Genomic DNA, 23439 nt, shown 5'->3' with positions numbered 1-23439 from the left:
AATCTCATGGCAAATGATTTGCCTTTAGTACATTAGTAAACTATAAATGTTATTAAATGTACTTTTGGTACAGCAGAGTGTTTAGAAAACAGTATCTGAGAAAGTAGTCTGTAAAAGTTTCCTTTAAAATAGCCCTTGTTTTCCTTTTTAAAAGTTATTCTCAAAGCAATGCATATACATGGTTAAAAAATTCAGCTATAGAAAGACAACCAACTCTTTATCTCAATTGCTAAATCGACCATTTCTTTTTTAAAATTTATTTTAATTTTTTTTCTCTGTGCCACTGAGTGACAGCTGCCACTGGCACAGTCCCAGGGCAAGGATGCACTCACAGGTTTTTCAGCACCAGCTACCAAATCCCAGCCCCGCTGCCTGGGGGAGGACCTGTGAAAGTGCTAATAAATCAACCATTTCTTTTTTAGCAGTTACCTCCATAACTTAAATGAGGTGCTTATAGGCCTAATCTCTTGGTTTATCAACTTGAGACAATACTTGATTTATCTATTATGAAATATGAGTTCCCTTGCCCTATAGAGATTTTCTTTATATAAAATACTTAAGTCTCTATTGAGCCATTGATTTTACACATTATTTCTTAAATCTCCAGTATGTAAAATGAGAAAATAAGCATTTCTACATTTTCTAATATCCTTAATCTTATCACTCTACTTCCTTTTATTAGCTATACCATTACTTTTACATCATCAAGGTTTATGGTATTCAAACTATGTCCTATACTAGTAATTGCTTTCAAAGGAATCTACAGTTCACCTAAACTGACAAACAGCTGAGGTGACCCCAAATTCAAATGAGAAGGGCTTTTTTTTTTTTTTCTGAGACAACAACTGGAGTTTGGAGCTTTCCCAAGGCAGATATTGTAATTTAAATACATTTATATTAAGAATTGCTCAGGCAGCCAAGTGGAGGATACTTGGATTGGACAAGAGAACCAGAGACTTGCTGTAACTGGGTGACAGATAAGAGCCTGAAATGACCCACTGGCAGTGGGGATGGAGAGAAGATAATAAGAGTAAAAAGGTCAACCTAGACTCAGGTTTTGACTTCAGAGGGTAGATGGTGGTGCTGCTAATTTGGGATAGGATCCAGTAGTAACTACAGACTGGTGGATAGGAAATGAGTTTGATTTGGGGACATGTTGAATTTGGGGTGTTTAGTGCTTCCAGAGGGAGAGAATGAAGTTTAGGAGAGGAACTGGGATTGGAAGTAAAGATTTGCGAATCATAGGATATAACTGAAATTGTAAGAGTAGATGAGATTGCCTAGGGAGAGAGTGTAGAGTTAGAAGAAAGCTAAAAATGCAGTATAGGGGAATGCCAACACTTAAGGAACAGGTTTGCAAAGGAATTTGAGGAATGGAGTGTTGGGAACCGCCCTGCCTGTCTTCAGAAGCTATAACCCTGCCATGGCTAAGGCTGAGTGAGTGACCTTTGGACCAGAAGCCAGTAAGGAAACAAAGTTTATCTTCCTGGCAGGGGTGCTGCTTCTGCTTCTTTTACTTCACCTTGCCTGGCTCCCAATGCTTGGTTGGGTAGCCAATGACGGGTAAGATTCCCCAAGAGGGGGACAGGCACGATCACGAGAAGGCCCCACGGAAGGACTTGGGGGGCTATAGCAAAAGGGAGTGATGGACCCTCACCCCTCAGCTTTGACAAAGTCTGAGTCCTCACTCTGTCCTCAAGAAGTCTCCTAATCTCTTGGCTGCCTTACTTCCCCTACCTGACTTAAGCCTAAAACAATGACAGAGGGTGGTGCAGCCAAGTGCTGGAAAGGGCGGGTTCTCCGGGTGATCAGGCCTGAGAAAGAATATGTAAAATCCTGTGAAACCTGCTTTGTTTAAAATGCTCTCAATTAAATGATAAGGGTCTGTGCAGGAAATGAGTTTGTTTCCCAAAGTTTTGTAGCCCTTTAGCTAACAGACCCTGACTCAGAATAAGCCCTCGTAGTTCTTTGTATGCTATCTAATGTTTGATCCTTACTGCCTGACAATGATTGATGATACAGCTTTACCTGTATTACTGTGCAAATTGAAACCTAATAAAAACCTGTCAAGGCAAGGGTCAGTGCGCTCTCCTCTTGAGAGAGTAGCCGAGCTGTCCCTTTTCCTCCACACAGCTCGGTAGTCCATGTGAATTTATCTCGTATCTCATCCATAACGCCTCGGACACTGTGGGCCAGTGCACGCGTCAGTGGAAATCAGGAAATGGCACAGAAAACAAAGGATGAAAGTTTCACATAACAGGCAGTAATGGAGTCAAATGCTATAGAAAGTTCAGGTAAAATGAAGGTTGATTTCTTTCTTCAACATCTATTGGATTTAACACCCTATGGTGAGTTTTGCAGCCACAATTTCAATGGAACGGTAATGGTAACAGTTAGACTACCAGAGGACAGAAGACTAATTGGGTAGTGAAGTCAAGACAGCTTTGAAGAAATCTGAAAGAGAAGAGGAAAGATAGCAGGTACTGGGTTATGGAAGGGATGGTTGAATGAATGGATAAATATACTTAGATCAATATTTTTAACTCTCCTGGGGTCAATATCCCTTTCTAGATAATAATATATTCTGCTCCCTATACCCTACTAAAATGAAATTCACAGATAACATACATGCAATTAAAAAATCAATTTAATACTCTACCTATACTACAGAGAAACAAGAGATTTATAATAAAATCACTCAGATACAAGTAATCCAACTGACATATGTGTAGAATCACTATGGACTCAATAGCTACAAATACAGATAGGTATTGGTGGACTGTATTCACGTCTTAAAACCTTGAGTTTTGTTACCTTCAGAGGTGTGATTTTCTAAAATGGGTAAACAATTCTTGGTTAAGTCTGAACAAAATAAAAATATAATCTTCCCCTGGTTAACAGAGTAGCTGCATATTTGGAAATTATGTTTGAAAATGGTACAAAACCCCACAACTCTTGTGCACTCATGAAAAGGATTTGGTCCTAAGCTTAAATACATAGTCAGGTTTTTCACCTACATTACTGTCTGGATGAATACTTAATGGAACTCCATAGAATTCTGCCTTGTGCAGGACCATTTCAAACATTACTGGAGTCTTATGTTCCTAGAACCAGCACACTGAATGCCAGTACATGGCCTTCAATAAACACGAAACCCCCTAAAATTTACCCAATTCACTATTCCCTTTGGGAATGCCTGGACATTCTGGGTCAGAAGAGAAGGAGAGGCTAAAACAAAACAAAACAAAACAAAACAAAACAAAAACTCAAGATAGATTATTGTCCCTGTTGAAGGTGATAAAATTGAGAGCAGAGGTTGAAAGCTTAGAATTTAAGAGAAGACACACACACATTCATATCTTGATGGATGTTGCATTACCCACAAATGAATGATAATCTTGCTTTAAGGATTTTTGTGGTATGATCATAAATTATTTCTTTTTCAATACCCTGAGTACCTTCTCTCCTAACTTGGAGTTCCTATCTTTCATTTGAACCATCATGTTAGTAGGCTCATTTACTGTAAAAAAATAAATTAAAATAAAGGCTACATTTTAAACACTATGATAGATCAGTTGTTAAAGAGAAAGCACTATTATAGGCCAAAAATGTTGAACATTTCAGAGGTGTTACTAATTTCCTATTACTGCTGTAACAAATTAGCACAAATTTAGTGACTAAAACTATACAAAGTTTTATACTAAGCTCTGGAGGTCAAAAGTGCAAAAGGATCTCCTTGGGCTAAAATCTTTTGTTTTCTCAACTTATTTAGCTCCTAGAGGCTGCCTGAATTCCTTGGCTCATGACCCTTTCCTCCATTTTCAAAGCTAACAGCATAGCATCTTCAATTCTCTCTTGATTCTTCTACTTCCTTCTTCCCTAAAGATTATGTTGGGTCCACCTGGATAATCCAAACAAAATCCTTGATCCAAGTCAAAAATCCTTAATTTAATCGCATCTGTGAAGTTCCACTTGCCATTAAGGTAATATATTCACAGGTTCTTGGGATTAGGACATGGTCATCTTTAGGGGCCACTATTCTATCTGCCACCAAAGAGTAGAACAAGGGATATTCGGTTGATATAGGACCACTTTGAAACACTACTTTTCCTCTTACAGTTTTCTTGCATTTCAATCAATCATTTTTACCATTAAAAGCCAAACTAAGAATTCTACAGTTGCTTATCTTTAAACAACTTGATTCCTATTTATATAATTTTCATCAATTTAAAATTAGCAACCAAAGGTAGAGATTAGTAAAATATATTGGTGGTGGATAGTGGTTAAAGCGGACATTCATGTATCCAAGATATAGTTCTAAACCTGATTTTTTTTTCTAGATTGAATACATCATACATGATTTCATCATTTCTGCCAAAGGATTATTCAGCATTATTGATGCTGAGCAAATTATGTAGTCTGGGGTCCACACCATAAGATGCACCTAGGTTTTAGAGGAGGAAAATAGAAAAAAAATTGAAGCAAAAAGCGTGGTAAAAAAGTGCATCTTACAGTCCAAAAATATGGTATATAATGCGCTATTTCCTTCTAGGATTTTTCAGAAAAGTTTTGAGGTTAGCATCAACTCATTTTTTAAAATAAAAAAATAAACATGAACTCATGCTTTTATAAAAAGTCTAATATGACAAAAGTACACAGGGTAAAGTTAAAGCCTGCCCTGCTCCCATCTCATGCTTTTACAACGATAAAAGTTGTGAATATTACTTTTTTATTTTTAAAAATATACTTTATTATGCTATTGCAATTGTCCCATTTTCCCCTCTTCACTCTCCTCCACCATGCACACCCCTCCCATCCACATTCTCCCCCTTTAGTTCATGTCCATGGGTCATATATATAAGTCCTTTGGCTTCTACATTTCCTATACTATTCTTACCCTTCCACTTTCTATTTTCTACCTACCATCTATGCTACTTATTCTTTGTACCTTTTCCCTCTCTCTCCCCCTCCCACTCCCCTATTGCTAACCCTCCATGTGATCTCCATTTCTGTGTTTCTGTTCCTGTTCTAGTTGTTTGCTTAGTTTGTTTTTGTTTTAGGTGTGGTTGTTAATAACTGTGAGTTTGCTGTTATTTTACTGTTCATATTTTTTATCTTCTTTTTCTTAGATAAATCCCTTCAAAATTTCATATAATAAGGGTTTGGTCCTGACTGGTGTAGCTCAGTGGATTGAGCGCAGGCTGTGAACCAAAGTGTCGCAGGTCCGATTCCCAGTCAGGGTAAATGCCTGGGTTGCAGGCCATGACCCCCAGCAACAACACACTGATGTTTCTCTCTCTCTCTTTCACCCTCCCTTCCCTCTCTAAAAAATAAATAAATAAAATCTTAAAAAAAAAATAAGGGCTTGGTGATGATGAACTCCTTTAACTTGACCCTATCTCAGAAGCACTTTATCTGTCCTTCCATTCTAAATGAAAGCTTTGCTAGATAGAGCAATCTTGGATATAGGTCCTTGCCTTTCATGACTTGAAATGCTTCTTTCCAATCCCTTCTTGCCTGTAAGGTCTCTTTTGAGAAATCAGCTGACAGTCTGATGGGAACTCCTTTGTAGGTTACTGTCTCCTTTTCTCTTGCTGCTGCTAGGATTCTCTCCTTCATTTTAATCTTGGGTACTGTAATTATGATGTGCCTTGGTGTGTCCTTGGGTCCAACTTCTTTGGGACTCTCTGAGCTTCCTGGACTTCCTGGAAGTCTATTTCCTTTGCCAGATTGGGGAAGTTCTCCTTTATTATTTATTCAAATAACTTTTCCACTTGTTGCTCTTCCTCTTCCCCTTCTGGTACCCCTATAATTCGGATGTTGGAATGTTTAAAGATGTCCTAGAGGTTCCTAAGCTTCTCATTTTTTTGAATTCTTGTTTCTTTATTCTTTTCTGGTTGGATGTTTTTTCTGGTTTGATGTTTTCTGGTCCACGCCATTGATTGAATCCCAGTTTTCTTCCTGTCACTATTGGTTCCCTGTGCATTTTCCTTTGTTTCATTTAGAGTAGCCTTCATTTTTTCATCCAGATCGCAACCAAATTCAACCAATTCTGTGAGCATCCTGATTACCAGTGTTTGCAACTGTGCATCTGATAGGTTGGCTATCTTTGTTGCTTAGTTGTATTTTTTCTGGACCTTTGACCTGTTCTTTCATTTGGGCCATTTTTTTTTTTTTTGTCTTGATGAGCCTGATGTGTAGTGAGGGGTGGAGCCTTAGGTGTTCATCAGGGTGGGGTAGCCTATATTACTGTGTTGTGGCGTTGTATGTGGGGAGGGGTCCGAGAGGGAACCATGGCGCTTGCTCCTCTCTCTGCTGGATTTCAGTCACTTTCCCCACTTCCCACAAGCAGATTGGGCCCTTCTGGTACTGATTCTGGGTGGGTGGGCTTGTGTACATTCTAGAACCCTGTGGGTCTCTCCAGTGAACTCTCCTGTGAGGCTGGGAGTTTCTCCTGCTGCCTCAACCCCCACAGGTGTTTTTAATCAGTGGTTTGAGGCTTTATTTCCCCTCACTGGGGCCCCGGGTTGCGCAGTCCATCCTGCTCCCCAGTTGTTTCTCCTGGTTTATCTGTGGGACCTCCCAGTCCTCAATCCACCACCTTGTTGGGTCTGCCCACTGCTGCCTTGCTCGCCAGCTGCAACATTGCATGCCCTTGCTCCACAATCCACTGGCTCACTGGGTCCACAGCCACCACCTTGCCCACCCCATCCTTGAGCAACCACCTAGCCTCCTAGCCAGAGTCCTCTCTGCCCGGCTGCCTGTCTATGCCCCTCCTACCAGTCTGGATGGATGTGTCTTCTTTAACTCCTTGGTTGTTGAACTTCCATACAGTTCGGTTTTCTATCAGTTCTGGTTGTTTTTTGTTTTTAAATTGTTGTTGTCCTTTTGGTTGTGCAAAGAGGCAAAGCATGTCTACCTATGCTTCCATCTCAGTTGTGAATATTACTTAAGACGAATGCATATGAAGCACCTAGGAGAGCCTATAAATGTAACAGCCATTTGATGGCATTACCTTAATATTAAATTACACTGCTTTTACTGTTGGCATAATTGTTCTTTCCTGCCGATGAACCATTTAAACTAGTTTCACAATGTAAATGCCTCCAAACTGGGGTTCTAATGGAATACACTAGTATAAGCATTCAAACACATCTTTCTTGCTTGTATTGAATTCCTTTTTAAGATAAAATGTCTGTCAAAGGATATATCCATATTTATGGCTTTTGCTCAGTACTGCTCTCCAAAGGATTATACCAGTTTCAATACTATTATTTAAACCTTGTTGGCAGGATTTACAAAAATTTTGCTACCTTAGTAGTCATAAAATGGTATTTTTGTCTTGACACACCTGTTGCGTAGTGACAGATTAAAAATCCATTTTAATCTGTACTTTCTGTGTCTTCGTAAGCATAAATATTTATGTACTTGTTTATTATTTGTTTTTTTCCCCATTCATTCTACAGTTATTGTATTTATTGAGCATCTGGGTTTATCACTATTCTAGAGACTGGAGTCTAGCAATTAATAGAAGAGACAAAAATCTACTTATGGGATTGGTTGTTACAGGTCTATTGAAAGTATAGTCTTTTAGGTACCATATTAAACTAGCTTAAGCTTTTCAAACTAACATAACCAAACCCTGGGAGTATTTGGCCTTTGCAGGAGGATGAGAAGTAGGTGCAGCCACATGAAGAATGAGCAAGGTGCACCTTCTTGCTCATTTATTTACTATGTATTTAAAGATTTGGAGTAAGAAGGTAAAATAGTATACATAACTTTAAAATCAGTTTATAATTAAAAACTTGAGAAGCATTAATGGACTATTCAAAACAACTCTCTGGGGTTAAGGAGTATAACTATCCCTTTAAGTGTTTTCAGTTTTTGGTGATTACAAATAAAAAGCCATTATAAACATTTGCATTGTAGGAAACTATTTGCTTAGCATCTTCATCTTCACCAAACTTGTATAGTCAGTGCTTTTTCCCCTCATTCTAAGAGCTATGTAGCAGTATCTCAGTGTGGTTTTTATTTGCATTTCGCTAATGATTGATGATGTGGAGCATCTTTTCACATGGTTTATTTGCCATTTGTGTATCTTCTTTGGTAAAGTGTCTGTTCTAAATTTTTTCCCTCCATTGTTCTTTTTTCTCATTAGTGAGTCTTGAGAGTTCTTTATATACTCTGAATATAACTTTATTAAATATATTGCTAAAAAAACAACTCCCAGGTTATGATATATTTGAATATGTGTATTCAAACAACTGTGAACGACTTTAGTTAAAACTCCACACTTTGTCTTTATAACTGACTTATATGAATTTGCAGTTTCTCTGAAAAACTTTTTCGCTACCTCTAAAATGAGAAGAATTTAGTTTACTGTCAAAATCTAAAATACCTGCCTTCAGGCTTGAAAAAGGTACTCTATATGAAACTGACTTAGCCTAAAATACAGCATAAATTCTGTTTCCTGTTAGGATATTAAATAATCAGAGAAATGTATGACTCAGGAGTAAATAAGAAAACACTGTCTTCAAGTGACATTACTTTCTAAATTAAGTTAAACAAAAAGTGAACCAGCAACTCAGTATGGAATGATTTAAAATAAAAGCTGTATGCCTTCCTTCCCAGAAGCCTCGAGAAAAAGGAACTATATAAAAAAGCAGATGTTTTAAATTTTGAAAGTAGTGCATGCCAGCTCTTCTTAATTCACATTTGCACCTGCATCTCTGATTTGCAAAAAGTGATGCGTAAAATTTCAAAATAGCAAAATGTACGTCTGTTACAATATTAACGTGTGGTTTAATGCTCTATGCAGTAGAGCATGTTACCTTGCATATCTGGATCCTTTACCATCCCTGATGGTTACTGTAGTTAATGTACTTTAACGCTACTTGAATTGAGCAGTTCATAGTTACTAGACTTGAAACCTGTAAAGTAGTTGCAACTGCTAAAAGCTCCTCGGATGCAGTACCCTCTCCTGCCGTCTCTCCTACTGTTGACCGCTGTATTCATTTATCTGTGCGAAATTTCCAGTCCACTCCTGTCTTCCAGTATCGTTCTCCTGGATCAGGGCTCCTTCCCCAGGGCACATCAGTTATTTCCCCCACTTCGAAGACCTGCCGCCGACCTGGATTATTTCCCTTTTCGGTTCCAAGCACATCTCCAGCTAAAAACATTTTTTTTTCACATGTCACACTCCTGCTCATTCATGATACTGTTTTCTGCCACAGGGTGTTCGCTACCCCAGTAGTTATGCCATCTGGACAAAAATAGCCCACAGTTTTGCTTAAGCAGCAACGGCCGCCCAAATTTGATGGTAAGATTTGTCTCACGTCCAAAGACCGTGCCTCCTCCTAGTGCGGCTTGCTATATCCGAGGAGTGAGGAGCTGTGGCCAAAAGAAGGCTGCAGGGACGTGGCCCAGAGAGCCCACCTAATCCCCCGGGGACACAGTCCACGGACCCCTAGAAGTGTTAGCTCTAGTCACCGATTCCAGACTCGTCTCTCCTCTAGTGCTGGCATTCCTTTTCCCAGCAGGCCCTGCGCAACACTCTGCGCCCCGCCTCCTCGCGGTGCCGCACAGGGCGCGCTCCGCGGCCTGTCACAACTAAACCCGCGAGCCCCACCCGCGGACCTACACCCTGACTCCCAGCTCCTTCCCGACTCCCGCGAGTTCCAGTCCCAGCTTCCAGCACCCCAGCCCCGCCCTCAGCCGCGCGCGCTCTCCCCGCCCCGCCCCTGTCCTCGCGTGCGGCCGCCACAACCAATGAGGTTCGGGGCCGCGTGCGCAGATTCAAACGGCGGCTCTTGAGGGAGGCTAGGCGCGAGATTCGGCGGTGGGCACAAAACCCTGCAGGAGGCTGCGAGCCTTGCAGAGCCGCTTGCTGCGGAGGGAGGGCGGGGGTCGGCGCCCGTGGCGAGGAGGCTGAGAGCCGGCGGGAGGGGCCGACGGAGGGCGGGAGCGCGCCTGCTGACATGTTGGGGGCATCCCTGAACTGGCCTGGCCGGGGCTGAGAACTGTGCTGTGGGCCGGGGGCGGGTCTCTGTCCGTCCCTCCTTCCCTTCGTCTCGCCCCGTCCAGCGTTCCTCACTTCGTGCCCTCGGAGAGGGAACCAGGGAATCGGCGGGAGGGCCGGGGGGCAAAGGAGCATTCTCCTGAGACTGGAGGAGGCTGGACTGCGTCCCCACCCAGCCCGCGCCTATGCGGTACTTGAAGGATGGCGAAGAGGTCGCGCAGGTGGGTGACATCCCTTTCGCTCAGGCCTGTCGGCACAGCCTCGGCCCAGATTCTCTTTCCTTTCCTGCTGCTTCCCCACCAGGCCGTCTCTGGCCGGGGCAGAGGTTTCCCTTCCCGCTGCTCCGTAGCCTCCTCGGCCCCGCTGGCCGGAGCGCAGCTGTGACGTGTGCACAGTTGGGGACCACTGTCTTTAAGACGCGGAAAGGAATAATAGATGCCCAGGTTGCTCCTTCGAGTTGATTCTCTCCATAACCTTTCACAGCCACTTCTTGGTGGGGAGTTTCTCGCCAGGTAAGTGTGTGCTCTTTGGGGAATACGCTACGCAGAGAAAAGTGATACTGTCCTGCCAGGATGACCTGAAAATGGTGTTCAGGAGGACCCTTTCTCTGAATCACTACCAGTTAAAATAGGAACTCCGTGCTAAACCAGAGCGGGGACCCCTCTGCCATCCTTACTCCCTTCATGGTTTGAAAATTTGCTGAGAAATAGTTGAAGGAGGACGTTTTTGATGTTTTCTGTAATTACCGTACTTATGTTCTCAGCTGTGTGTGTGTGTGTGTGCGTGTATAATATCTTCTATTGAGAAGCTGTCACACTGTTACTACTAGTAGCTTTATCTTAAAATAAAACAATGTATTTGATTCACTTAATATTTTGAGTGTTCATGTTTGGCTCTGACGGTACCTAACTTTGCACAGAGGTAAGACACATTTTTTGTTGTTGGAAAATTTGCTAGGATAAATTTATGCCTCTGATTTTTATATCTATGTCACTCTAGTAGTTACTCCTAAATTGTGTGTAGTAATCACTTAGAAGACAAAACAAAAACCGTACTGTCTTTTAATTGCAATATTAATTTTCCAAAATTTCCAAATGGTTTTATTTCTAGATCCATAACCTCAAAATCTTAACTTATTTCTTAAGCTGAAACTTAATATCAGCATTCGTTCATTTTAGATTTCTATTAAAAATTGGTAATAATACACATAATATTTGTTGCTTTATTCACTTATTAGGCATCTGTATATGTAAGATGTTTTTGCAGAGAGCAGCATAAAATATAATTAAGTCTTTGTTAGCCTATTAGTTTGTAGCAACTACAGTATAGGTCAAACTCTTGTGGTGGAAAAAATTTACATGCACATACATATAAACCCACATATCTAGAACAGGGTTTTCAACTTTGGCACTCTTTAAAAAAAAAAGATTTTATTTATTTATTTTTAGAGAGAAGGGAAGGGAAGGAGAAAGAGAGGGAGAGAAGCATCAATGTGTGGTTGTGTCTCGCACGCCACCTACTGGGGACCTGGCGGGAAATTGAACCGACAACCCTTTGGTTCGCCATCTACACCAGCCAGGGCTCAACCTTGGCCCTCTTGATGTTGATATTTTGGGAGGAGGCTGACCTGTGCTTTGTCCCATATTTAGCAACATTCCTGGCCTACAAAGAGTTGATACCAGTAAGGACTTACCCCAGTCCTGAAAATCAAAGATCTCCAGACATTACCAAATGTCTGTTGGGGGACAAAGTCACCCAGGTAAGAATCACTACTCTAGAATGTCAAGGACCCAATTAACCTCTTAAATTTCAGAAAAGACCAATATTGAAAACTCCTGTAATTCTAATTATTGAGGTACTGGTTTAGGCCTTTTCTTTTGAATATACAAAAATTTTAAAAGTAACTTCATTCAGCAAAGTGACAACTGACTATATGTGGCATTATCTATGTATCAGTACTGATGTTAATCTTATTCACAATAACTTCTTGGCAAATGCTGTCATCAGCATTTCATTGTGTTTAGACATGGATGCTTGAATATCAGAACCCTGCCTTCTCCAGTTGGTTTTCCGTTTGCTTTATAATAATACACTAAGAAAGAAGAAATGATTTCATGATTAATTTGCCCATATAAGCTTTCTTTTATTGACAATATTGTGAGCTTTGAGATCTAAACATTAGTTGTACTGTTGACTTTTAGTCCTGGTTTGCTGTATAAATTAATTTAAATATATGTTATAGAATGACTTAAAGAGTCTTAAGTCTGAGGTAATTAAACATAGTAGACTGAAGTTATACTCCCTATGGGAGTATTCAGGTGGAGGATGAGGTGAGAAATTATCTCTGAATGGTATATTTTCTTAGGGTCTTCATACTTGAATGTTTTGTGTTCTAAATTATAGTTCTTGTATATGGAAATGTATCTTATTTATCTTAGCTAATAGGATGTGAAATTCTTAGACAGGGAGACAATCTAATCATTTGGCAAAGTCTAGTCTCAGGTCTTTTGGCTAAATATCTTAATATTAAATATGAACTTAGTTTATAATTGAAAGAGAAAGGAAATAATTCAGTCACTTTAAGATCTCTTCTAGACAACCACTTAAGTATTTGAGTGAAAATTATACTTTGCAGTATATAAGTTTTGCATAAGACTATAGGCATAAATCCTGTAACATACTTTTTCTGTATGATCTGGAAAAAAAAAAGTAAAACACTGCTACCTCAGGTGTGAAGCAGCTGAAGCATGTTGGCTTTTTTGATCTTTAAGATACCTATATCTGTATATACATAAAGGAAAAGGCTGACTTAGTGTTGTGACTTTAAATAGTTTTAGATCCCACTAGGGGTTTTAATGACATAAATTGCAGGCAACACTAAAATTGGCATATATTATTAACACATTTGATTTTTTAAAATTATTGTTCAAGTACAGTTTTCTGCCTTTTACCCATTCCAGCCCCCCACATATTTGACTTTTAAGCATGTTTATGTATTAATTAATTTTAGTTTTTTAAGGCAGTTCTGCCCTTAAAAATAAAATTTTAAAAATGTCATTTAGAAGCCAGAAAGCCTATTTATGTAGAAACAGATTTAGGTATTTACACTTGACCTGTGACTACCCTAAATTAAAAAGATAAAAGCCAGCTCTTGAATTGGAAGATGTTTTTCAGTGGGGTATGTGTGTGTAGAAAACAATTTTATTATGTTGTCTCCAGCAAAATGGGTGTTATGAGTGAAAAAATACTGAAATATGAGGACTGATTTTTTAAAGTCAGCTTTGTCATTAACTAGCAATGCTGTTTTGGGAAAGCAAGTAAACACTGTATGCCAGTTTTTTATCTGTTATAATGGATTTGAATCTTATGGTTTGTAATGTCACTTTTAATTTAATATGCATCGTATTTTGAACTCTTTTGTAATACTCTTTTCTCATTAAAAAGTATCTACACACTAATGGAATAAAATAGAAATGTTCTCACATTGTTTTTGTTTATGGATAACTAGGTAGAATTCTCTTCAGTATTTACTTCAGTATTGCTATAAATAATGGTCCATAAAAGCCAAATTTGTTTCACCATAATGATGCTAGTTTGCAGTCAAGATTTGGGGAAGAAATATTCATGTATGCAATGCATCATATTTACCACTGGGTGGCCTGATTTCACTATATTAAATTAACCTGGTACATTTTTGTATCTTGAATTCAATTGGATTTCAATAAATACAGTTATTCTGTCAACACAGTATAACAAAGTTGTATTTTTTTATTATGATAAAAATTTCAGACGATGCAGTTTGTGGTTTAAAATATGATTAATTTGAAGTGATTTTATATTAGAGCAAATTTAATAAAACTACTGATGTTTTTCCCATTTTAAACCAGTAGTTTGTTTTCAAGTAAAAAAAAATTTTTAAAAATTCTCAAATTCTTCCTTTGGCTGCCTCATTTTACTTGTTTTAGGTGGTAAAATCAGTGGGTATAAAATCAGACTTCTTCCATATGTTCTATCTTAATATTGTCAAGTATGAATAGTTTGTGCATTATTTCACAAATGACTGTCACATCCTATTAGGTCACACCCCAGGGCAAATTTACCCTTAACCATCTTCCTTGCTTAATGAGTCATAGTATTTTTTGTGTGTCTGTGTGCTTCATTTTGCTGTTTCATATCAACCTAGTCACGTTGTCCATTCATAATCGACAAAGCGCTTTTCATTTGAATATAGTACTTAGGTAGTGTATTAACAGTTATACCATAAATATTTTCTTTGACTCAAAAAATAAAACGGACAGAAGGACTCAGGAAGCCAAGGCCTGGATAAAGATTCTGAGACCAAATTCTTCTCGTTTTGATTTGTGATTGCAGATATAATTTCACTTTTTTTTCTGTCTTCTAGACTAGAAACCCCAAGTTAGAAATGATTTATCTACACAGTAAGAATTTGATTTTATTTATTACATCTTAGCAGCACCAATTGCTACAACACAAATGCTAAAAGATGATGTAAAAAATCAGAAAAAATAGAGCAGATTATAGAGCAGTAGAACTTTTTCATTGTTAAATGGTGGAATTGGAATATTGGTGATGTTTCTTGTGGGGTTTTATCCCTCCCCTTATTTTCAGCCATCTTTCTGTTGCGATGTTGATAAGTTTCTAGGATCTTTTTCTGTCATACTTATTTGAAAGTTACATCATCTTTTCAACAATTACTTAAATAATACATAAATAACTTAATTATAAAACTAAGAAGTAGCTAGACTCTACTTCTTAGATGGACTCTAGGAAAGTCCCAGTGGTAGAGAGATGATTCTAAGAAATCTGCTTTAACCCTCCCTCCCACTCACCCACTCACAAACCCAGCTTCCTGAACACTGGTTGAGCTGAATAACTCTGCCTGAAACTGATGACCATGCTGATGCAAAACAGAATGAAACCTCATGAAGAAATAGAAATTTCTCACAGACCAAATATATGGTTAAGAAAAAAGTAAGGGGGAATTTTAAAGTGAAGATGAACAAGTTTTCAGGAAAATTACTCTTTTGACCCAAGTAATATTTTTGGATCATATCCTTAAAATAGTTTGATAAGAACCTTAAGGTAAATTTTGTGCAGATTAGATATGATGTAGATACTTTTGTGAATACTTAAGATTTATATGGGCCAGTCCCAAAATAGAAAACTTTTTATTTATACATAACCTGATTTTTAAAACAATTTCAAAATGCTGTTGTGGAAGCTGTTAGGATCTGAGGGAAGGGAAGAAGAGGGAAACCTGTGAGGAGTGCAACTGACGGCTGTTTGGGATAGCAGAAATGGTAATGTTGCTGGGACAGTTCTGGGAGTGGTTAGCATCATTAGCAGATACCCCAGAGAAACCCTTCTGTACTGAATATATATATATATTTTTTATGTTTGTTTCAGCAGGTTCTTTTTTATATATTCTACCATTTGGAGGTGCATTCGGATTTTGAGTCTTTTTTTAACAAATGGGAATGCCCTTCATCTCCTAGAGGTATTTTCATTTGTTAAAAAAAAGTCTTTCTCATATCCACTGTGAAGTAATTTTGGAATCCAGAGCACTTGGAAGAGATGAAGGAGTAAGGAAAATAATTTATTAATTTTATACATACATATTTGAATGGCAGATACTGTGTTTGGTGCTGTAGGGTGAACACATTAGGTGTGGTTTTTGCACTCTTGAACTTATATTTGGTTGGGAAGGTTGGTGGGTGTAGTGGGCATTAAAAATAAAGGGTAGATGCCATGGTTATGTACAAATTGCACAGAAAGATTTCAGTATGGTGTTCTGTCTGGTTTAGTAGCTGCCTTCAAAATTTATGAAGTCATTGGCTCCTGAAACATTTCTAGTTTAACAGTTTATAATCTTGGCTAATCAGGTGGTATTTCTGAAAGCTGAAGATGGCTACAACTACCAGGTATTTTCTTTATCTAAACTTTTCTTTTTATTTTAAGCATGGTTTAATGAAACAAGCATGTATGGAAGTAGAATTGGCAGATTATTGTTACAAATATACATTGGCTTTATGGAGAGAGCATTGGAATGCTGACGTGTGTTGAACTAAAGAACCACACTGTGTGTCTACCCTAGGTTGGGGAATAAAGGATCTTGGTGTCTTGCTTGGTCAGATTTGAAGAATTTTGGTCCTATGGAATTAACAAATCAAGGGAAATGAGAAGTTCCTACAAAGGATTTGTAGACAGTATATATTAAATCTAGGTCTTTATTTGTCAGTTTTGTAAAATTGAAACTTTATGTAATATTAGGAACTACCTACATATTCTTAAGTATATATATATTATAGTAACATTAAATAAATCATCAAGTTTTTGCTATTTGAAATCTAAATGAATTTTTGGGAAGTTGAATCTAGTAAAGAAAATCATTTTAAATATTTTTAGGCAATCAGCCTGTATATATAAAAATAATATTGAGCCACTTCTCTGTGGCATGCTATGTAAAGTGTTTATACATTTTTTCATTTATTGTCAAAATAGCACTATAAGGTAGGTGATATTTTCTTCATTTTACAAACAGATGAACTAAAGCCCTTAGAGGCTAATATGTTAAAGGATATGAAGGGAGTAGGTAATTTAGAACTAGAACTTTGCTGTGATTTCGAAATGTACATGAGGTTTATCTTTGGAATGTTCCAGCTTTTTGTATCTTCTTACCTATTTTTTCAATATGGTGTATTTAGTGGTAAGGTAGTAAGTTTTGGAGTTCAGCCATGCTGTATTTGGTATAACTGTGGGCAAGAAGTTATACTCTTCCAAATTTTCTTTTTTGCTTTTTATTTTTTTAATTATATTTTATTGATTATGTTATTACAGTTGTCCTGAGTTTTCCTCCTTTGACTGCCTCTACCCAGTACCCCTCATTCCCTCAGGCAATCCCTCCATCATTGTTCACGTCCATGGGTCATGCGCATAAGTTCTTTGGCTGCTCCATTTCCTATACTGTACTTTATATGCCCATGACTATTCTGTAACTTCCTATTTGTACTTCTTAATTCCCTCACCTCTTCATCCATTCTCACCCACCGCACTCTTATCTGGCAACCATCAAAATGTTCTCTGTATCCATGATTCATTCTGTCTCTGTTCTTCTTGTTTACTTAGTTTGTTTTTTAGATTCAATTGTTCATCAATACTTTGTTTTTGCCATTTTATTCATAGTTTTGGTTTTCTTCTTTTTCTTAAATAAATCTCTTTAACATTTCACACAATACTGGTTTGATGATAATGAACTCTTTTAGTTTTTTCTTGTCTGGGAAGCTCTTCATCTGCCCTTTGATTCTAAATGATAGCTTTGCTGGGTACAGCAATCTTGGCTGTAGGTCCCTGCTTTTCATGTCTTTGAATATTTCTTGCCAATCCATTCTAGCCTGCAAAGTTTCTTTTGAGAAATTAGCTGACAATCTTATGGGAACTCCCCTGTAGGTCAGTAACTTCTTGTCTCTTGCTGCTTTTAAGATTCTCCATTTATCTTTAGCCTTAGCATTTTAATTATGATGTGACTTGGAGAGGGCCTGTTTGCATCCACCGTGGTTGGGTTGGGACTCTCTGTGCTTCCTAGACTTGCATGTCTATTTCCTTCACCAAATTAGAGAAGTTTTCTTTCATTATTTTTTTCAAATAGGTTTTCAATTTTTTGGTCTTTCTCTTCTCCTGGCACCCCTATAATGAGAATATAGGAACTCTTGAAGTTGCCCCAGAGGCTGCTTGTACTATCCTCATTTTTGGGGGGATTCTTTTTCCTTCTTGTTGTTCTGATTGGTTGTTTTTGCTTCCTTATGTTCCAAATCTTTGATTTGATTCTAAGCTTCATCCATTCTACTGTTGTTTCCCTGTAAACTATTCTTTATTTCAGTTAGTACTCCTTCATTTCTGAATGGACATTTTTATGCTGTTGAGGTCCTCACTAAGTTCCTTGAGCATCCTTATAACCAATGTTTTGAACTCTGTATCTGATAGATTGCTTATCTCCATTTTGTTTAGCTCTTTTTTTTTTTTTTGAGTTTGATCTGTTCTTTTATTTGGGCCATGTTTCTTTGTCCCTTTGTTTTGCCAGTCTCACAGTATTTGTTTCTATGTATTAGGTAGAGCTGCTTTGACTCCATATCTTGGTAGTGTGGCTTAGTGCAGTAAGTGTCCTGTAGGGTCCAGTGGCACAGCCTCCCCTATACTGGAGGTGTGCCCTTTGTGTGGGCTGAGTACACCCTCCTCTTGTAGTTGAACCTCAGTTGCTGTTGGAAGGTCAATGGTAGGGATTTACCCAGGCCAGTCAGCTGCAAAGGTTGGCTGTGACCACTGACAAACAACCTCTGCCCTCTGTGGAGGATCAGCTGTGCAGGCATAGGGTGGTGGTGCTCAGATGTCTGTAGCTGTTCACTGGGTTCACTGGCCTTGGGGTTTCCTGGGTGGGTCTGGCCAAGGTCAGCCCCAACTTGTCTTTTGCCCAGAGCACCCTGCCTGACTATAAAGCAATCTGAGATGGCTGCTACTTGGGCTGGGCTTGGAGATTCCGAGGCAAAGCCACACTTTGAATCTAGGCTGGCTGCTGATAGTTCCTGGCCTGGGGCTCACTGAAACCATCCATAGGATTTAGGAAGTTGTGAAGCAAGAGCCAAGACCAACCATTCATATGGAAATGAAGCTTGGGTGGGCCCCCTAGGTTGGGTGGGGCAGAGTCTCTGGAGATCTCCAACACAGGTCAAAGAGTGTTAGCCAGCTTGATGGAGTCTCAGATATTGGCACCAGCTTGCCAGCTCTGGGGGGAGGATTTAGAAAAGGGACAATGGCCTCTGTTTGCTTTGATATTAGACCCTTCAGTTTCTCCTTATATACCACTGGTGCCTTTCAAGCTGCTACCACAGTGCTGGAGCTCAGAGGCAGTGAGTCTGAGTAGGTGAGTCTGTGTGTTGGTTCTTTAAGATGAACTGCTTCGGGCTCCAGTAGTTTCTTCCATCCACTCAATCACCACTGATTTTTGCAGTAGAAGTTGTGGGAACTTACCTTCCTGGCACTGGAATCTTGGGCTGGGGGACCTGGTGCGGGGCTGGGACTTGTCTCTCCTGAGATACCCCTTCCAAATTTTTATCCACCACACATGGGTGAGGGACCAACCTGTTCTGCGTCTGCACCCCTCCTACCAGTCTGGAAGGATCTGGTGTCTTTAATTCCATAGCTGTCAGACTTCCATTCAGCTAGATTTCTGGCAGTTCTAAGTGATGGTTCTATATTTTAGTTGTAATTTTGATGTGTTTGTGCATAGAGTGAGCCATGTCTGCCTATGACACCATCTTGACCAGAGGTCCTAAGTTTTCTATTATGTAAAATGGACATAATAATAACAATAATCCCCTTTGAGAGTTATTGTGGGGTTTTAGGAGAGAAATTTTATAGTGTACCACAATGTCTGGTACTTAGAAGGTTTAAATAAATATTAGCTTATGTTATTTTCAGATGCTGATGTAGCCCCCTGGCTACTCAAAATTTCCTAAGTCAGTTTATCATAAAGACCTGCCCTTCTTTCTGGAGCTTCTTGCTTTTGCTCTCGTCGTTTTAATTGTTCTCTGTATTCTGGTGATTGCCAAAACTGTGTGTCTACCTTAGACTTCTTTCCTGAACAGAAGATCCATGTACCCAGTTGCCTTCTAGATCTGGTCTGCACAGATCTAGACACAGTAGTACAGTAGGAATAGCTATTGAGCTATTGTAACGTGGCTCTTCTGAATTGAGATGCACTGTAACTACTAAAGTACACACCAGATTTTGAAGACTTTAGTAAGAAAAAAAAGGAATGTGAAACATTTTAAGATTATGTTGATTATAGGTTGAAATGATACAATTTTTATGTATTGGGTTATATGTTTATTATTAAAATTAATTTCACCTGTTTCTGTTTTTTTTTTTTAATGTAGTTCCTAGGAAATTGCATGTGTGACTTGCATTGTATTTCTTTGTACAGTGCTGTTCTATATATAGCTACATGTATATTTCTTATATGGTTCTTTTGTTTTTAAGATTTCATTTACTTATTTTTAGAGAGAGAGGGGAAGGGAGGGGGAAAGAGATGGAGAGAAACATTGATGTACAGAGAAACATTTATCAGTTACCTCTTACATGCCCCCAACTGGGGACTTGGCTGGCAACCCAGGCATGTGCCCTGACTTGAAATTGAACCTGCGACCTTTCAATTTTCAGGCCAGTGCTCAGTCCACTGAGCTACACCAGCCAGGGCTCTCATATAGTTCTTAAGTGCCTTGAAATCAGCTAGTACAAAATTGCTTACTCTCTCCATTCCCTTCTCTCTCCCAAAGTTCAGTTTCTCCTTCTCTGTTCCTTAGCTCAGTGAATTGCTCTATTTATGCTCCCAAAGCCAGAAATTTTGGAGTCATCCTCGGTTCTTCCTTTTCCCACATCTTTCATATTCATTAGTTATAAAATCTTTTAAATTTTACTTGTTTAATATATGTTTCACATGCTTCTTTCCATTGTCATTGTCATTACTTTAGTTCTTTAATGGTTTTTTAATTTTTGTCACATTTAAATCTGTTCTATTAAACAATATAAAAATGGAATTTTACTCTTTTATAGTACTGTTATGATTTTATTTTTAAAAATGTAAAATATTTGCTTCATCTGAAATATTTGTTATTTTAAAGTAGGACTTGACCTTTATTTTTTTAAAAATAGCTACCTAGTGTCTTACCATTTATCGAAAAGTCCATCTTTACTTCACTGATAAGTTATTGTTAAAATTTACCAAATTCCAAAATGGATCTTGTTTTTTCTCTGAATGTTCTATTTTGTTTTATTGATGTTCATGTACCATTGCCATTCTGTTTTATGTATTGTTTCTGTACAGTATATTTTGATATTAATTTAAAGAGAATGGACAACTAGAATACTGTTTTTCCTATCCAAGAATATGGTCTGGATGTTTTTCCATTTGTTCAAGTCTTTTGTGTCTCAAGATAGTGTTTTGGCTTTACTATACTTTGATCTTGTACTTAGGTTATTTCTACATATTTTAACTTTTGTTGTTGGTATTATTAATGGATCATTTCTTCCACTGTGTCTTTTGAGTGGCTGTGTTTTGTATTTTACCATTACTATTGTCAGGCTTTAATAATTTCTTATTTGGGTTATTATAAAAGATTATTAATTGGTTTTCCTTCCTTCATTTCTCCATATTCCCACCAGTGATATCTGAAACACAAGATATTTATCTTTCAGTCCTTAAAGTCCTTTACCTCTATAGGATAAAGGTCAAATAAAGAATAAGGGTCAAACTCCTTAGCATGACATAAAGGTTACCACTTGGACCCTGGTGGCATATCTACCTTTATTTCTGGTGTGAGTAATAACTATAGCTCCTTATTTTATATAATATATGCCTGTTAGTCTGAGTGGCTTCTTCAGTCATACCTGCTCAATGATTGAATTTACAAATGTAAATAAAATTCTTTATTTTACAATTGTGCTTTTTTCAGTGAGGATGAGGATGATGACCTTCAGTATGCCGATCATGATTATGAAGTACCACAACAGAAAGGATTAAAGAAACTCTGGAACAGAGTAAAATGGACAAGAGATGAGGTGATTATCTGATAAGGTTTATTCATTTCATACCTGTCTTTATTAATGCTATTATAGATATGAGAAATATTTTAAAATAACACATAAGAAAAGTTACCTACCAATTTACTTTCACATTATTTTTCTTCAACTAGAGGCATGAATAGTGGATTGATGTTGAAACTGATGGAAACAGTTTAGTAGAACTTGTATTGTGGTGGCTTTAGTCCTTCTAAAAATGGTAAATGGTAAATGGTAAATGGTCACCAGATATGACATGAGAGAATTAGAGGATTATCTATATTCAGGGATAGAAGAATAAGGTAGGGGAAAGCTTTCTAATATTCATACCTGTTTTAATAGGATGATAAGTTAAAGAAGTTGGTTGAACAACATGGAACTGATGATTGGACTCTAATTGCCAGTCATCTTCAGGTAAGGGAAACATTATATTTCTACATATAATGGATGATTTAGGTAATTGGGTTCAATTTGCTGTTTTTTAAAAATGTGTCTATATTATTTTAGATTTAGATTTCCTTCCTAAAAAGATCTCTAATCCTGGTCCTCCTCCAGTTGCCAATGGCTTAGAAAGTCTGATTTTTCTAGTAATTATTTTATCCACAGGACCTAAAAAGATTACTGATCTAAAACAAAAATGTTACTAAGTTTGAGTAGGTCTTTAAAAATAATTGCTGATAAATGTTAAAACATTTTGAGAGCAGTTAACAATGTTGAATGTTTGATAGCTAATTAATAAAATCAGAAAAGTCTCTGGAAAAGTTTTTCATAAAATGCTTACATTTTAAAGTGTTAATTGATTTTTTATTTTAGAAAAACTTACTGTTCACCATATTACTTACTATTTACATACTTTTATTAGCTTATGATTTTATAATTTACAAAGTATTTTTGTATGTATGACTTTTGTTTGCTCCTTACTACACTGTAGGTACTGAGGCAGATTATTGATATTTCAATTTTTGTATTGACTGGCTACTTTGGGTTTCAGAAATCATGTTACCTATGTTCTTTTCATATTGTTATGATGCCTTTTAATATAACCTTAAAATTGAAAACAAATGATGGAAAGAACAGTTTTTGAGTCAGTCTGAGTTGTGTTCAAATGTCGACTCTACTTGGCCTCTTTTATCTGCATCTTTCTTATCTATGGTATATAAGTAATAGTACTGTTTTTGTAGTATTTTTGTGAGAATTAGAAATAACATATAGGCATAGTACCAGACATTTAAAAGATGTTCGGTAATGGAAGCTAAATCCAAAAAGTTATTTACGTTAGTTTTATCAGTTTAACTTCAATGATATAACAGCACATAAAGTGAACAGAGAAATGCTACAAGAACATACAGGAACAACCTGATTATTTTGAAGAAAGTGATAGCCTTAAAATGGATCAGCATTGATGTACAGAAGCCAAAAATGAAGCTCAATTTTAATAAACATAATTTGAAGTCAAATAGGCACAAAGACGGAGCTATTGGTAAACAAAGTATTTGTCTCTATCATACCTTTATACACTTCTAAATTATCTATAACTGTGTACAAGGCCTGTTTGGAAAAAGTCCAGCTATTGTTAATATAATGAGAATGGTTTGCTCAACATCGATGTAACCTGGCAGTTAAGTAGAGTGGACTGGAATATGCATGTGTGAACAATGACAACTTCACTGTACTAGTCAGTGGAGGCAGTAGACACCATTAAGTGAGCATGTGTATTGTGTGGCTGTTACATTCAAAATGACTGAGTGAGTAGAGCATCAAATCTGCATCAAATTTTGTGTTAAGTTTGA

General features: G+C 37.8%; 1 protein-coding gene and 1 non-coding gene across 5 annotated transcripts in view; one reads left to right on the top strand and one right to left on the bottom strand.

Annotated features, from left to right (window-relative positions):
• Positions 1-273: 273 nt before the first annotated feature.
• On the bottom strand, positions 274-399 carry LOC123833382. Its single transcript, XR_006788224.1, has one exon. It is a non-coding gene; the product is annotated as a small nucleolar RNA SNORA30/SNORA37 family (small nucleolar RNA).
• Positions 400-9894: 9495 nt separating this feature from the next.
• Positions 9895-23439, top strand: part of MYBL1 (MYB proto-oncogene like 1) — a 41797-nt gene continuing 28252 nt past the window's right edge. For all 4 annotated transcript variants that reach the window (XM_045861129.1, XM_045861127.1, XM_045861128.1 and 1 more), the window contains exons 1-3: positions 9895-10239; positions 21544-21649; positions 21992-22063. In XM_045861129.1, coding sequence (XP_045717085.1) covers positions 10220-10239; positions 21544-21649; positions 21992-22063 — 198 coding nt within the window. In that variant the 5' untranslated portion in view covers positions 9895-10219. The remainder of the gene's footprint in view (positions 10240-21543; positions 21650-21991; positions 22064-23439) is intronic.

The sequence above is a fragment of the Phyllostomus hastatus genome, unplaced genomic scaffold (genome assembly GCF_019186645.2).
Source record: "Phyllostomus hastatus isolate PE091 unplaced genomic scaffold, TTU_PhHast_1.1 phas_scaffold_21, whole genome shotgun sequence".
Taxonomy (NCBI): Eukaryota; Metazoa; Chordata; class Mammalia; order Chiroptera; family Phyllostomidae; genus Phyllostomus; species Phyllostomus hastatus.
This window is presented reverse-complemented; position numbering and strand designations above follow the sequence as displayed.